The sequence below is a fragment of the Salvelinus sp. IW2-2015 genome, linkage group LG7, assembly GCF_002910315.2.
Source record: "Salvelinus sp. IW2-2015 linkage group LG7, ASM291031v2, whole genome shotgun sequence".
Classification (NCBI taxonomy): Eukaryota; Metazoa; Chordata; class Actinopteri; order Salmoniformes; family Salmonidae; genus Salvelinus; species Salvelinus sp. IW2-2015.
Window position 1 is genome coordinate 24,494,044 of NC_036847.1, and position 17,035 is coordinate 24,511,078.

The 17,035-nt window shown below is 40.2% G+C and overlaps 2 protein-coding genes across 5 annotated transcripts; one reads left to right on the forward strand and one right to left on the reverse strand.

Annotated features, from left to right (window-relative positions):
• Nucleotides 1–62: 62 nt before the first annotated feature.
• LOC111966665 (glucose-induced degradation protein 8-B homolog) lies at nt 63–10,659 on the reverse strand. Of its 2 annotated transcripts, none has more exons than XM_023991527.1 (5): nt 10,584–10,659; nt 7,510–7,643; nt 7,118–7,314; nt 4,640–4,837; nt 63–1,342 (listed from the first exon to the last, which is right to left on the reverse strand). In XM_023991527.1, exons 2-5 carry the CDS (start codon nt 7,634–7,636, stop codon nt 1,169–1,171), a joined length of 696 nt encoding a protein of 231 aa, XP_023847295.1. In that variant the 5' UTR covers nt 7,637–7,643; nt 10,584–10,659; the 3' UTR covers nt 63–1,168. The 2 variants fall into 2 exon arrangements, with proteins under 2 accessions (XP_023847295.1, XP_023847294.1); XM_023991526.2 differs by having other exon boundaries at nt 10,226–10,604.
• A 662-nt stretch (nt 10,660–11,321) lies between these two features.
• Nucleotides 11,322–16,873, forward strand: LOC111966667 (dnaJ homolog subfamily C member 5). Of its 3 annotated transcripts, none has more exons than XM_023991531.2 (6): nt 11,322–11,463; nt 12,612–12,664; nt 12,846–12,983; nt 15,608–15,821; nt 16,055–16,247; nt 16,397–16,873. In XM_023991531.2, coding segments are annotated over exons 3-6 (525 nt in total). In that variant the 5' UTR covers nt 11,322–11,463; nt 12,612–12,664; nt 12,846–12,867; the 3' UTR covers nt 16,399–16,873. The 3 variants fall into 3 exon arrangements, with proteins under 3 accessions (XP_023847299.1, XP_023847297.1, XP_023847298.1); XM_023991529.2 differs by having other exon boundaries at nt 11,323–11,463; nt 16,055–16,226; XM_023991530.2 differs by lacking the exon at nt 12,612–12,664 and having other exon boundaries at nt 11,323–11,463; nt 16,055–16,226.
• The last annotated feature ends 162 nt before the right edge of the window (nt 16,874–17,035 follow it).

The following is a 17,035-nucleotide window of genomic DNA, read 5'->3' on the forward strand; positions in this document are numbered from 1 at the left end:
AACAATGCTCTTAATGGATTGTCATACATTACCTACTGTATAAGGCCGTATTTCAATAAAACTGTCACTCAAAATAATTGTTTATTTCCATATCTGCAAATATTACCTCAAAAACGTCCAATAATAAGAGGGGAGTTATCTGTAGTCTCTATGATCACATTGTCTTACAGTACAATAAAAAGTTGTATGAAATGAAGACTGGACATTTAGCAGCAGGTACAAAATAAACAAATATTTAAACTCCCACATAACATAAACAAGGCATGAGTGCTTCTGTAATGACCTTAACCAATTCAACAACATTACAATACATGCATCTGGGCAGTAAATGTAAAAATTCTAACTGGTAACTAACTCTTAATAGCAAACTGGTCATGTGTACCTAACTTCTCTCTACTCCCGTAGGAGAGAAATAAGTACAGCCCTTCTACTGTGAAAGGTCAAGGTTTCCACCATCTACAACGTTTCAACCCTCAACAAAACAAACAAACAATACAAGGCTGAGCTACATGTGTCTTTCAAAGACAGAAGGGAATGTAAACTCAGCCAACCATTTAAAAGAAACCCGTATTTCCATGTAAGCAATAATTTCATCCAGCAGTAGACAGGGTAATACCAGATTACCGGTTATAACCTATCAAAGTACAGTAGATAAAAGGCTGGGTAACAGTTTCCACTTAATCCAAACTCTTTATCTAGAAAAAGTGGCGTATAGCCTATTCCTCTCTTTCCTTTACACATGAGCCCAATTTAGTCTTAAACTCTACCTTATATGTATAAAATCATAACTCCCAAACTCAGCGTGGCAACCCAGTGACTTAAAAACAAATAAAACAAAATGATACTCAGAACTCACCATGATACTCAAGTAAAAGTGAATAATACTTATTTTCAGGTAATCAAATATAAACCAGTAATTTAAATTTGTCTTTCAAAATGTCTATAAATGTGGGTACTCTGTTGAATGTTTATATCATCATAGCAGTTGTCACTTTTTAAAATACAGCCATATACTGTTTGCACAATCAATTAAGTCCTTTCATATATTCAACATGAAAAAAGTATTTATATTGGTATATAATATATGTTATTATTACGTTATCACCCAGTCGACTGCTTATAAATAGGAGAAAGGAAGTGTGGTAGTCCATGTCCCTGCTCGTTCATTTCACTTGGGATCCTCAATAGTGCCTTTGCTGAGGTCTGTCATTTTGGGGTATTTGACTTTCTTCTGGTCCAGCTCGTTCTGAGCCCATAACAGCAGCTTGAGTAGCTTGGCCAGTTTGGGTGTTGACTCCCTGTTCTCATAGTCCAGCACAGCCTGGTTCACCTCACTCCACACCTGAAGAGCATTGAGAAAGGAAAGAAAGGTGTTGAAATTACAGGAATACAGTCACACATAGAACACCCCCAAAAAGAGACCCTTTTACTCATGCACATTAAGGCTCTTTCTTTACATTAGTAAAATATGTGTAGTAAGAGCTGACACTTCAACATCAGATTTGCATCTTATCTGTTTACAGTATCTTTACATTAACCTTGGATGTGGTGTGGCCAAAGCCACATTCCTGCCTCATGTGTGTTTGCAGCGATTAGCATACTATAAATACCATAGTATATAGACAAACAAAATAAGGATCTAAACCATATTGCACATAATGTTGCACACTTGATTAATGCAATGATTCACAAATGTGTGGACATTTTAAAAGCATTTCATTTTCAATTTGGCTAACAAGAAAAACGCTGTCTCCTGGAATTAAGGTAATTCTTGCAGGGGCATGTGGCATCAGAGAGCCATTGTCTTTACACTATACCACTCAGAGGGGGGTATTTGGTGTACACGTGTCCCACACTACCTATGGAGGTGGCTTGGGAAAGAGCGATTTGATGCTAGATCCGTCTCTTTATCTAGCATCAAATCGCTCTGTAATTATCGGGATAGCGTTTTCTTTTTGTTCCTTCTTCTTTAGGCTCAATACTTCAAAAAGTTAGATTCAAAATCAAACAACGACTATGAAGTGCAGACTGTCAGCGTTAATTTKAGCATATTTTCATCCATATTGGGTGAACCGTTTAGAAATTACAGCACTTGTTGTACATAGTGCCCCCATTTTAGGGGAGGAAAAGTATTGGGACAAATTCACTTATATGTGTATTAAAGAAGTAAACAGTTTAGTATTTGGTCCCATATTCATAGCACACAATGACTACATCAAGCTTGTGACTCTACAAATTTGTTGGATGCATTTGCTGTTTATTTTTGGTTGTGTTTCAGATTATTTTGTGCCCAATAGAAATTTATGGTAAATAATGAATTGTGCATTTTGGAGTCACCTTTATTGTAAATAAGAATAGAATGTTTSGAAACACTTCTACATTAATGTGGATGCTACCATGATTACGGATAATCCTGAATGAATCAACAGCCTTGGTTTCTCAAATTGGAGGGCCTGTTGTCCAGACCTCTGGCAGTCTCTATGGGGGTGCCACAGGGTTCAACCTCGGGCCGACTCTTTTCTCTGTATACATCAATAATGTCGCTCTTGCTGCTGGTGATTCTCTGATCCACCTCTAGGCTGACGACACCATTCTGTATACTTCTGGTCCTTCTTTGGACACTGTGTTAACAAACCTCCAGATGAGCTTCAGTGCCATACAACTCTCCTTCCGTGGCCTCCAACTGCTCTTAAACATAAGTACAACTAAATGCATGCTCTTCAACCGATCGCTGCCCACACCTGCCCGCACGTCCAGCATCACTACTCTGGACGGTTCTGACTTAGAATATGTGGACAACTACAAATACCTAGGTGTCTTGTTAGACTGTAAACTCTCCTTCCAGACTCACAGTAAGCATCTCCAATCCAAAATTAAATCTAGAACTGGCTTCCTATTTCGCAAACAAAGCAGCCTTCACTCATGCTGCCAAAAAATACCCTCGTAAAACTGACTATCCTACCGATCCTTTACTTTGTCGATGTCATTTACAAAATAGCCTCCAACACTCTACTCAGCAAATTGGATGCAGTCTATCACAGTGCCATCCGTTTTGTCACCAAAGCCCCATATACTACCCACCACTGCGACCTGTATGCTCTCGTTGGCTGGCCCTCGCTTCATATTCGTCGCCAAACCCACTGGCTCCAGGTCATCTATAAGTCTTTGCTAGGTAAAGCCCCGCCTTATCTCAGCTCACTGGTCACCATAGCAGCACCCATCCGTAGCACGTGCTCCAGCAGGTATATTTCACTGGTCACCCCCAAAGCCAATTCCTCCTTCGGCCGCCTTTCCTTCCAGTTCTCTGCTGCCAATGACTGTTCGTTCCGAACAGCAAAAATCACTGAAGCTGGAGACTCATATCTCCCTCACTAGCTTTAAGCACCAGCTGTCAGAGCAGCTCACAGATCACTGCACCTGTACATAGCTCATCTGTAAATAGCCCATCCAACTACCCCATTGCCATACTGTTATTTATTTTGCTCCTTTGCACCCCAGTATCTCTACTTGCACACTCATCTTCTGCACATCTATCACTCCAGTGTTTAATTTCTATATTGTAATTATTTCGCCACTATGGCCTATATATTGCCTTACCTCCGTTGTCCTGCCTCATTTGCACACATTGTATATAGACTTTTTCTATTGTATTATTGACTGTATGTTTGTTTATTCCATGTGTAACTCTGTGTTGTTGTTTGTGTCGCACTGCTTTGCTTTATCTTGGCCAGGTCGCAGTTGTAAATGAGAACTTGTTCTCAACTAGCCTACCTGGTTAAATAAAGGTGAGAAAAAAAGAAAAAAAAAGATKAATGATGAGTGAGAGAAAGTTAGACACACAAATATCATACCCCCCCAAAAATAGAAACATATTCTATTCTTATTACAATAAAAGTGACTCCAAAATGCACAATACATTATTATTTACCATTCATTTCTATTGGGCACAAAACAAACAGCAAATGGATCCACCAAATTTCAGTCACAAGCTTGATGTAGTTATTGCGTGCTATGAATATGGGACCAAATACTTAACTTTTTTTACTACTTTAATACACATAAGTGAATTTTCCTCCCCTAAAATGGGGGAACTATGTACAACAAGTGCTGTAATTTCTAAACGGTTCACCCGATATGGATGAAAATACACTCAAATTAAAGCTGAGAGTCTGCACTTTAATCTCATAGTCATTGTTTGATTTTTGGAGTAGAGACAAAAGAAGAAAAAATGCTTCACTCTCTTAATAATTACGGAGGGCACTGTATGTGTCGTGGATCTAGTATGCGTCGTCAAGCTAGTGTAGTGTAAAGAGGCTATAGTTAAGCAATAAGGCACGAAGGGGCGYGGTATATGGCCAATATACCATGGCTGTGGGCTGTTCTTAAGCACGACGCAACGCGGAGTGCCCGGATACAGCCCTTAGCCGTGGTATATTGGTCATATACCACAAACCCCTGAGGTGCCTTATTGCTATTATAAACTTGTTACCAACGTAATTAGAAATGTTTTGTCATACCAGTGGTATACGGTCTCATATACCACAGCTGTCAGCCAATCAGAATTCAGGGTTCGAACCACCCAGTTTATAATAGCCTAATAAACAATTATACAGATGATAGGCCACACACACAGACACACCTTCTGTCGCTGCATCATGTTAAGCAGGTCTCCAAAGGGCGACTCTTCCGGGTTGTCGAAGGCAAGAAGAGCCAGCGTCCTCTCCATCTCTGTCAGGCACTCACGGCTCTCCTCCCCCTGCTCTGCCAGCTGTGTCTGGGCAAACTCCAACGCAGACTCTGTCTCCTGCAGCCTGATTAACTCAATCAAGTGCTGTTGCTACAAAGAGGAAAAGGGGAAGGAGGGAAGAAATGGAGAGGGACTTTTTATGTTGACTGAGAACATATTGTCATTTACAGCAATGACCTGGGGAATAGTTACAGGGGAGAGGGGGGATGAATGAGCCAATTGGAAGCTGGGGATGATTAGGTGGTATGAGGGTCAGATTGGGAATTTCAGCCAGAACACTGGGGTTAACACCTGTACTCTTACAATAAGTGCCATGGGATCTTTAGTAGAGGTCGGCCGATTAATCGGAATGGCTGATTAATTAGGGCCGATATCAAGTTTTCGTAACAATCCGAAATCGGTAATTTTGGACGCCGATTTTTTTATATTTTATTTTACACCTTTATTTAACTAGGCAAGTCAGTTAAGAACACATTCTTATTTTCAATGACGGCCTAGAAACGGTGGGTTAACTGCCTTGTTCAGGGGCAGAACGACAGATTTTCTTGTCAGCTCAGGGATTCAATCTGCAACCTTACGGTTAACTAGTCCAACACTCTAACCACCTGCCTCATGAGGAGCCCGCCTGTACGCGAATGCAGTAAGAAGCCAAGGTAATTTGCTAGGCATTAAACTTATCTTATAAAAAACATTGCATATAATCGATGCAGTGCGCATTCGCGAAAAAGGACTGTCGTTGCTCCAACGTGTACCTAACCATAAACGTCAATGCCTTTCTTAAAATCAATACACAGAAATATATATTTTTAAACCTGCATATTTAGCTAAAAGAAATCCAGGTTAGCAGGCAATATTAACCAGGTGAAATTGTGTCACTTCTCTTGCGTTCATTGCACGCAGAGTCAGGGTATATACAACAGTTTGGGCCGCCTGGCTCATTGCGAACTAATTTGCCAGAATTTTACGTAATTATGACATAACATTGAAGGTTGTGCAATGTAACAGGAATATTTAGACTTATGGATGCCACCYGTTAGATAAAATACGGAACGGTTCTGTATTTCACTGAAAGAATAAACGTTTTGTTTTCGAGATGATAGTTTCCGGATTCGACCATATTAATGACCTAAGGCTCGTATTTCTGTGTGTTATTATGTTATAATTAAGTCTATGATTTGATAGAGCAGTCTGACTGAGCGATGGTAGGCACCAGCAGGCTCGTAAGCATTCATTCAAACAGCACTTTTGCCAGCGTTTTGCCAGCAGCTCTTCGCAATGCTTGAAGCATTGCGCTGTTTATGACTTCAAGCCTATCAACTCCCGAGATTAGGCTGGTGTAACCGATCTGAAATGGCTAGCTAGTTAGCGGGGTGCGCGCTAATAGCGTTTCAAACGTCACTCGCTCTGAGACTTGGAGTAGTTTTTCCCCTTACTCTGCATGGGTAACGCTGCTTCGAGGGTGGCTGTTGTCGATGTGTTCCTGGTTCGAGCCCAGGTAGCGGCGAGGAGAGGGATGGAAGCTATACTGTTACACTGGCAATACTAAAGTGCCTATAAGAACAGCCAATAGTCAAAGGTATATGAAATACAAATCGTATGGAGAGAAATAGTCCTATAATTCCTATAATAACTACAACCTAAAACTTCTTACCTGGGAATAAAAGGAACCACCAGCTTTCATATGTTCTCATGTTCTGAGCAAGGAACTTAAACGTTAGCTTTCTTACATGGCACATATTCCACTTTTACTTTCTTCTCCAACACTTTGTTTTTGCATTCTTTAAACCAAATTGAACATGTTTCATTATTTATTTGAGGCTAAATTGATATTATTGATGTATTATATTAAGTTAAAATATGTGTTCATTCAGTATTGTTGTAATTGTCATTATTACAAATACATTTTAAAGAATCGGCCGATTAATCGGTATCGGCYTTTTTTTGGTCCTCCAATAATCGGTATCGGTGTTGAAAAATCATAAGTCGACCTTTAATCTTTAGTGACCACAGAGAGTCAGGACACCTGTTTAACATCCCATATGAAAGACTGCACCCTACACAGGGTAATGTCCCCAATCACTGCCCTAGGGCATTAGGATATTTTTTTAGACCAGAGGAAAGAGTGCCTCCTMCTGGCCCTCCAACACCACTTCCAGCAGCATCTGGTCTCCCATCCAGGGACTGACCAGGACCAACACTGCTTAGCTTCAGAAGCAAGCCAGCAGTTGGATGCAGGGTGGTATGCTACTGGCAAACAAATTAAATATACGTTTTATCAGGTGTTTTGGTGTGGGCAATGGACATCCACAATAGATGTTGTTGTCTTGGACAAGCTCTGATCCTAAATCAATCCCCTGAGGGCATCCGTACCTGCAGGTGAAAGTACAGGTAGCGCTTGGTGTCAAGCAGCTCTGGGTGTAAGCTGTTGATGAGTGCGATGGCCTCCTGTATCTGTCCCTTCAGGATCAGCTCTCTAATCTTTATCCTCTCATCCAGAGAGTCCAGGTCCACACTGGGCTCGATCCCAGACTCCATCCGAAACTTCTCGGCTGCCTCTTTAAACCCCTCTGCACAAACACAGACAAGAGTGAGACCATCAAAATCACAAGAAAAATCAACCGGATAGATCAAGGAAAAATGTCGGATTCTGCTTCTGTAAGTAGAGACAAGCTGAAGATTCAGAACGGTTAACTGGGATAGAGCGGCTCAGATTGGAGGTTGTTTTAGCAGCAACTGACACAAAAGTGTGAATCGTGGAATACCTGTCACAAGGTAATTCATAATGAGCCGGTTCATGTCCGCCCTCTGTATGTGTACATTGTTCAGTTTGTCCATCCATTCATCTTTAGTAATATCTTCTGACTTTTCCGCATAATTCATCATTGACATTGGGATCCTGCGAAGTTTGAATAAAAAAATGTGTTAGCTACCAAGTAGTAATTGCACCGACATGTCGAGAGTGACTGTGGTCGAGGCTGAGGTAAATTTGGTTTTATATTCACACATTCAGACACTCATCAGACATTCGCTAAAAGCCATTTACAAATGTAAAAATCAATAACTAATTAACCATGTCACAGAATCATCAAACTAGATATGATTTATTCTATAAATGTATGTTTTGAGTAAAAATTCCAGTTTTGACTTGATAGAAATACAAAAAATCTATCATATTCCATTTTAAACTGTATAAATCAATAACTAATTCACAGTTTGTCACAAAAATATCAAACTATGTATGATTTATTCTATAAATGTATATTTTACAACTTTTGTTTTTTGTTTTTGAATTTTGAAAAATTCWAGTTTTGATTTGATAGAGGACATGTAGTCTGTCTAGAAGGAGTGTGGTCAAAGTTCTAACGAGTCTGTTATACACTATTAGAAGGGGCCTGACATAAAATTCTGCATCTTCAGTCATATTAAATTAAATTATAGAAAAAAACTACAGGATGAAGGGGTCAGGTCTGACTAACAAAGAAGACAGGTGGATGGATCAAGATTACCAAGACAACCAAGAGGATCAACATGGACATTCCACAATGGAGATAAGGAAAACTTAGAGTGAACCATAACATACACTACCGTTCAAAAGTTTGTGGTCACTTAGAAATGTYCTTGTTTTTGAAAAGCAAWTTTTTTGTCCATTAAAATAACATCAAATTGATCAGAAATACAGTGTAGACATTGTTAATGTTGTAAATGACTATTGTAGCTGGAAACGGCAGATTTTTTATGGAATATCTACATAGGCGTACAGAGGACCATTATCAGCAACCATCACTCCTGTGTTCCAATGGCACATTGTGTTAGCTAATCCAAGTTTATCATTTTAAAAGGCTAATTRATCATTAAAAACCCTTTTGTAATTATGWTAGTACAGCTGAAAACTGTTGTTCTGATTAAAGARGCAATAAAACTGGCATTCTTTAGACTAGTTGAGTATCTGGAGCATCAGCATTTGTGGGTTCGATTACAGGCTCAAAATGTCCAGAAACAAAGTACTTTCTTCTGAAACTCGTCAGTCTACTCTTGTTCTGAGAAATGAAGGCTATTCCATGCGTGAAATTGCCAAGAAACTGAAGATCTCGTGCAACGCTGTGTACTTCTCCCTTCACAGAACAGCGCAAACTGGCTCTAACCAGAATAGAAAGAGAAGCGGGAGGCCCAGGTGCACGACTGAGCAAGAGAACAAGTACATTTGACTGTCTAGTTTGAGAAACAGACGCCTCACAAGTCCTCAACTGGCAGCTTCATTAATTAGTACCCGCAAAACACCAGTCTCAATGACAACAGTGAAGAGGCGACTCCGGGATGCTGGCCTTCTAGGCAGTTGCAAAGAAAAAGCCATATCTCAGACTGGCCAATAAAAATAAAAGATTAAGATGGGTAAAAGAACACAGACACTGGACAGAGAGAGATGGCTTTTTCTTTGCAACTCTGCCTAGCATCCCGGAGTCACCTTTTCACTGTTGACGTTGAGACTGGTGTTTTGCGGGTACTATTTAATGAAGCTGCCAGTTGAGTGACCCCAAACTTTTGAACGGTAGTGTATGTTATGGTTCACTCTTAGTTTTCCTTATCTCCATTGTGGAATGTCCATGTTGATCCTCTTGGTTGTCTTGGTCCTCTTGATCCATCCACCTGTCTTCTTTGTTAGTAAGGCCTGACCCCTTCATCCTGTAGTTTTTTCCTGTAATCTAATTTAATGACTGAAGATGCAGAATTTCTAATAGGGTATAACAGACTCGTTAGAACTTTGACCACACGCCCTCTAGACGTACTACATGCCCTCTATCAAATCAAAACTGGAATTTTTACTCAAAACAACGTTTTTTTAAAGTATGCTAGACATTTATAGAATAAATCATACATAGTTTGATGTTTCTGTGACAAATGGTGAATTAGTTATTGATTTATACAGTTTTAAATATAATTTTATAGATTTTATGTATTTATATCAAATCAAAACTGGAATTTCTCCTCAAAACAAARGTTGTAAAAGTATGCTAGACATTTATAGAAAATATCATACTTTGCTTGATGATTCTGTCATAATCAGTGWAAACGTTATTGATTTATATAGCTTTAAATGGCATTTTATAGATGTTAATGTATTTCTGTCAAATCAGAACTGGAATGTTTATTCAAATCAAAGGTTGTAAAAGTATACTAGACATTTATAGAAAAAAATCATACCTAGTTTGATGATTCTGTGACAAACGGTGAATTACTTATTGATTTATACTTCTTTAAATTACATTTTATAGATTTTATGTATTTCTATCAAATCAAAACTGGAATTTTTCAACGACAAAAAAAAAAAGGTTGTAAAAGTATGCTATACATTTATAGAATAAATCATACCTAGTTTGATGTTTCTGTGACAAACGGTGAATTAGTTATTGATTTTTACATGTGTAACGTTAAATGGCTTATGATGAATGTCCGAATGTGTGAATATAAAACCAACTTTACCTCGGTGTGGTCGAGTGGTGTTAGAAGAACAAAACAACGTTTGCTATGTAGCTAACTAAATCCTTTAATTTCGAAAGGTTAGCTGGCTATTAACAATGATATCATATCTACCATTTTTGCGAGGAACAGAGCGAATATTCTGGTCTCACACACCAAAACATTTAGTCTGAAATTAGCTCGCTAACTATCGTTATTTGTTGTGTTGATACTAGCTAGATGGCTAGCTAACGTTAGCTTGTTGGTGCATCACCCACCAACATGTAATTTTAACATGAGCGAAGAGTACAATACGATACATAATAATATATATTATCGCTATCAAATATAGTAGTCAGCTTTATTGTTCAATTAAATATACCTGTAACAATCGACTACGGATGTGTAGTTGCTTCAAGCTCTCTCGCGTGAATCACGACAACTGAACGTGATTTGGGGAAACATAACTACGATTGGCCAGTGGAATGATGTCATGGTTACCAAGGAACAGTAGCAGTGATGGGGTCTGTTCAGAAGAGTTCAACGTTGCAAAAACTTTCAAATAGAAATGTATTTTGTGGAACAGATATTTTATGTCTTGTAGAATTGGGCTGCAAGGTTCTAAACGTTTCACCTCATTGTATATACCTTGGTGTAACTCGAAAGTATGTTCTGTGGAATTAACGCAATGTGAAAATGAAGTTAAGCAAAGACAGGTATTACTTCTTAGGGTACTTTGACGAAAAAAGATTGCAGTCAGATGTATATAACTGCAGTTAGAGTGCAGTATATCTGCAATTATTCTGCAATTACTGCATTCAAAATACCACAGTCGACTACAGTTGCTGCACTTTTACTGCAGTTTCAACACTTCTATTTTTTTTGCAAAAGTAGGCATACTAGGGTTTTCTCTGAGGGGGTATCTGGTTGAGAATCACCTAGGCCTACTTTACTGTATTACATCTCTACAAAATTCCTTCAAAAGCAAATGACTTCATCCCGTTGTAGCTATGTTTATTTATGTTTAGTAAACATTAGTTTATAATGCAGTAATAAGGCTGAGGGGCATCCCAATCAATGATCGTGCGGCGCGCAGGTCGATTGGAAGGTGGTCGGGGGCGGGGCCAATATACTGCTGCAGCTGTCCATGGTTGGGTTTGGTGGGTACGCGCGGTTCTCTGGGATGAAACCATAATCAGACACCGTTATTATATCTCTCTGGATCATTTCCATATACAGCGCATCAAAGCCGACTTCAAGAGGTAAGCATTGATGTGGATTGTTTATTTTTTAAACCTATTCTCCCTTGCCCTTGAAAATTACTGCTGATTTGAACGAGTCCTGTCTTGCATTTAGAGAAGGCCAGCAACAAACCAACATGGATGCTGCGCAGTGCTGCTGCTGATGCAGCTACATAGACTAATCGCTCCAAGCATCGCATTTAGGCTACAGATTCAAAAATAATCCAGAATATATATCATAATATTCTAGTTGTCCTTATAGCAAACGGACATTCCATGAATGATGATCATGTATTCCATTTATTTGAACAGCGTTATAGTGTACGGATTTTAACAGCCTCAGAGCTTACGGGTTTTGACATTTTGCAAAAGTCGATTTTTGTGACAATTTGTTGTTTGGTCAGTCATTAGTGTCATTGACTAAAAAATGTAATAGTTTGTCTGGAGGTTAAAGAAAGGGTATTTTACGGCTAGTGCGCCATCTCAATAAATCTAGCCTATCTATGGTCAGCTGCTTCCTTGGAAGTCAATAACGATTCTCCTCCCCAGGACCACATCACATAAAGTCTCACCATTTACACTAATTACTTGAAATGTAGGATCCAATTAAATGTAGGATCCRATTTTTTTATTCAGGGACAGGCCTATGATGGAAAATGCTCAAAATTAAGCATTTTGGCCTTACCATCACTGCAGAAGGTCCTTGACGTTTTCTGAATGCTGTAGGCCCTTGGGGTTCTCTGAATGCTGTATGCCCTTGTGCAGTCTGAAGCTGTAGCATCTTGATGTTTGTGATTTGTCGTTAACTTCTTACAGATTTCCTATCAACAATCCAAACAATTGACAGTGAGAGAGTTGACAGAGTAGCTACTTTGAAAAGAGACCCCCGAAGGGTACACATTGCAATTAATATCAGTGAATTGTGTGAGACCTCAGTTCTCAATTAGACACTGAGTGACTGAGAATGACAACACTCATATCTCATGTAAGTGAATTTGTTATTGATTTAGTTATAGCTACAGGATCCTGACATTTGTAGGCCTATTCTAAGTAGAAACCCAATAGATATACAGTAAGAATATGTGACTAGGTTGTCTGATCTGTTGTCGAAAGGGAGAGGGCATCTAGGCTCACAGCGAGATGATTTACTCTACTCTTTCCTCTTACAGGGTAGGAACCCTGCTGAGAGTGCACCATTTTGGAGTGGCGGTAGGGATATAAGGTGTGCAATAGATTCCTGGAGTGTGGGAGTATTTAGTGAATTTGGGGCAGAACCACATATTTGTGAGAATGAAAAATACACTGCTTCAGTCAACACACAGGGTGCTATAGGCTGAATAATAGTGTAATGATGACTCATTGGTAAATAAACATGTGCAATTCTTCCTTTTCTATGTGTTCAGATTGTGAAGGACGTGAGGCATCATGGCAGCACAAGAACAGGCGAGGCAGCGCTCACTCTCCACCTCTGGTGAATCACTCTACATTGTGCTTGGCATTGACAAGCTAGCCACTCCCGACGATATCAAGAAATCCTACAGGTCAGTCAGAGAGKCGCAGCCACTTACTGTAGCAGTTATACTACACACTAAAATGACATGCACAGCACAATTATTTAAACTGACGCACAGAGAGCAAAACCTCTTCTCAAGTCTCCAAAAGTCTAAACACATTTTCTGCTTTATACACATTTTGCAATTCAAAATGGCACTTTTTAAATGCACTGCACACAGTTCTCTGCATAAGACACAACAATCTGACATAAAGTCACATGTTTGCCATTTCAAAACACTTGTTGTTCAATTGATGCCATGCACCTGCAAATAAGATTGCTCAGATGTGCGAGTTCCTTTTTGTATTTGTAAAACACTGCCATTCAAAATGACACTACATGAGCTAATTGGCCAATACATGTGCCACCTGGCCAAACACCCCAATGGTTAATTGTTACCACTTCAATCAGGAAGTAAGCACTATGAAAAGACCACAGTTGAGCACCTTTTGTTTTACAACAACAATGGAAGCCATTGCAGAGAGAGGAAGAGGAAGAGGGAGGGTGAGAATGAGAGGGGGGAGGAAGAGTGAGAGGTAGGGGTAGGGGTAGAGCTGGTAGAGGAGTTCATGGCCAAAGAAGACAACAACTTTCAAATGAAATCAGAGCAACCTTAGTTGATCATGTCATCAACCATGGGCTGACAATGCGAGAGGCTGCAGCCCAACTTGAGACGTTTTACTGTCGCCTGTGTCATCCGGACATTTAGACTGGAGTACAGGTATGTAACCAAAATTTCTTTCACACTATGTAGTACACCCCATGTCATAGTGTATCAGTTGGGTGACACCTGTTTACTTCATGAATGGCTGATGTCATACACTAACTGCACAAATTTCCTGTAGAATTTACTCTACTGTGGGGGATATATCTTTAGGCTGCATTGTCCAAGCCCTATATTTTAGTTTTTTTGTTTTTCTAAAGGACTGAGAGACGCAACCATGGTGGAGGAAGGGGCCAAATGTTCACCGGGGTACAGGAAGCTGCCATTGTAAACTTGGTTTTGGAAAATAATGAAATCAGATTATGAGAAATTCAAAGCCACATCATCCAAGACAACACCATATTCAACAWCATTCAACGAGTCAGTCTGTCCACATTGGCTCGCATTCTCAAGCGAAACCAAATCAGAATGAAACAACTTTATAAGGTGCCGTTTGAGAGAAACTCTCAAAGAAACAAAGAGGTCAGACGAGCATATGTGGATGTAAGTACAATATTGACTGCAGTACACTACACGCAACATTGTTTCCCAGTGTACTGGATAACACCATATTGACTGCTTTTGTTCTTTGTTTTCAGGGAGTACTGGAAATGGATGCTCATGCAATCCCACATGAGTTCATCTTTATAGATGAGGCTGGGTTCAACCTAGCAAAGACCAGAAGACGGGAGAAACGTCATTGGCCACAGAGCCATTATAGATGTTCCTGGCCAACGTGGTGGGAACATCACAATGTGCGCTGCCATCTCCAATACGCATGGTGTCCTCCACCGTCATGCCAACCTTGGACCATACAACACAGCCCATATTCTCACATTTCTGGACATACTCCACAACATTCTCATACCACCAGAGCGTATGAATGATGCAGACCATCAAAGAACCSGGTACGTTGTAGTATGGGACAACGTAAGCTTTCATCGTGCAGCCCCAGTCCAAAACTGGTTTGCTGACCACCCACCATTTCTCGTGCAATACCTCCCACCATACTCACCATTTCTGAACCCCATAGAAGAGTTATTTTCGGCATGGCGGTGGAAGGTATACGACCGGCAGCCCTTTGTGCGCATGCCTCTTGTGCAGGCTATGGAAGAGGCATGTGATGAGATTGATGTGGGTGCGATTCAGGGATGGATAAGGCACTCAAGGCGCTTCTTCCCTCGATGTCTGGCAAGGGAAGATATTGCCTGTGATGTGGACGAGGCGTTGTGGCCAGACCCAGCTGTGCGGCAAGATGCTGCCTAATTATTTTTCTTGCCTCTTTTTTTCTATATATTTTTTCTGCACATTTTTTCTGCAATTTTCTTTTTCAGTTTACTGTTTTTTTGTGAGCATATTTTTGTTCAGTCCAATGTAAATATATCTGCTGTGCATATGTTTTGCACGGACTTGTTTGGTGAAAAATAAAAAAAWTAAATGTTTCAACAGCATGTGTGTGTATCTGCAAATATTTCTGTGCATCTGAAGAATTTTCTACAATTTGAACTATTTTAGTATTATGGCAAAGCATACTAAAGATGAGAGGGCTTTTCATTATGCCCAACAGTGTGTAGTTGGTTAGACAAAAATCTGGTAATATGAATGAAGTGTGTGCCATTTCGTGCAAACGTTTGATTTTGATAATGCTATATGTAGTTTTGGTTGCAGTGCTTCATTTTGCAGGATATATGAGGTATTTTGCCGTTTGGGTGTGTGGTTTTGTGAATTGTGTTAAGTATTTTGATAAAACCAGCCTAGTTTGCAAAATTGTGTTTTAGCAATTGGGAAAAACTGTAATACTCATCAATAAAAATATAGCCACATTATTTTCTAGAGTTGTGCCACATATAAATATAGTCTTATGTTTTGTTAATTGGTACTATCTGATTCTCACTCTTATGTGTTCTTAGAAAACTTGCATTGAAATTCCACCCTGATAAGAACCCAGATAACCCGGAAGCTTCTGACAAGTTTAAGGAGATCAACAATGCCCATGCCATTCTGAATGACCCCACCAAGCGGAACATCTATGACAAGTACGGCTCCCTGGGACTGTACGTGGCTGAGCAGTTTGGCGAGGAGAACGTGAACACCTACTTTGTCCTGTCCAGCTGGTGGGCTAAGGTGAGACTGCGAGGTGCCATAGGGAGGTGGGGGGGTCGACATGTAGAATTGACTTTGTGTTAAAGATTAAATGGCATATTTTATAACACAAACCCTGTAAAAACAAAACAAAGCCTCTCTAACACTGTTTTCCTTGATTGTTATTGTTTTATCTTGCCACAGTCTCTTGATCACTCTTACACCTCTCTCTCACACTCACAACACTCACACACTGCCTTGTTTTCTCTCTGCAGGCCTTGTTTGTGTTCTGTGGCCTGGCYACTGGCTGCTACTTCTGCTGTTGCCTGTGTTGCTGCTGTAACTGCTGCTGTGGGAAGTGTAAACCGCGGCCTCCAGAGGGCCAGGAGCCTGACTTCTATGTGTCCCCTGAGGACCTGGAGGCCCAGATGCAGTCTGATGAGAGAGGTGAGATCGACTGCTTATTGTGTAAGAAACATGTTTCTGCATGAACACAAATCACTTCATCACTGACCATTGACTTGTTTCAATTGCATGGTCATTTACTATGGAGTGCCATCATTACTGACCATGTATATCTTACCTTGTGTGTGTGTGTGTCGCTCTCTCTCTGACAGAGGCTGGTGGTGAAGCAATCTTGGTGCAGCCATCAGCGACAGAGACCACCCAGTTGACGTCAGATGGTCACCATTCTACCTATCAGACCGACATGGGCTTCAACTAAACCCCACCCCTGTCCTGGCCTGTGGCCCTGCCTGCTACCCTGCTCCACCTTAAAAGGATGAACGAGAAGGGCAATCTGTTTAAACTTCACTAAGAGAGCCAAGTCCTGGAGAGGAGATGGAGGAGTGAGCGTGGCCCACATACAGAACTCTTTAAGATACACCTCCCCTTTCCACCCGCTCCAGAGTGGTCCACTCCCGCCTCAATGTAGGAAGAAAGAGAAAGAAAACGTTTGCTTCCCTTCCGTTTGTTCTTTCATATTCTTTGGCCTTTGACCTCACAATCCTCCAACCCCACAGTCCCCTATCCATATTTCATGTCATTGTGTAGCATGCACTGTTTTGAGATAAATAAATMATTGTCTTCATTTGAGAGAGAAAAAATCATACTGTTGCTGCACATGTGAGTGTGATTCATTTGGGGTACAGTTTACTTTATGTTTTTGCTCACTGATAAGAGAGGTTCGGCTCAGGGAGGTTGTGGATAGTGAGGTGTTTCTGTTCATTGTCTTTGCTGCATGACGTCATCATTAA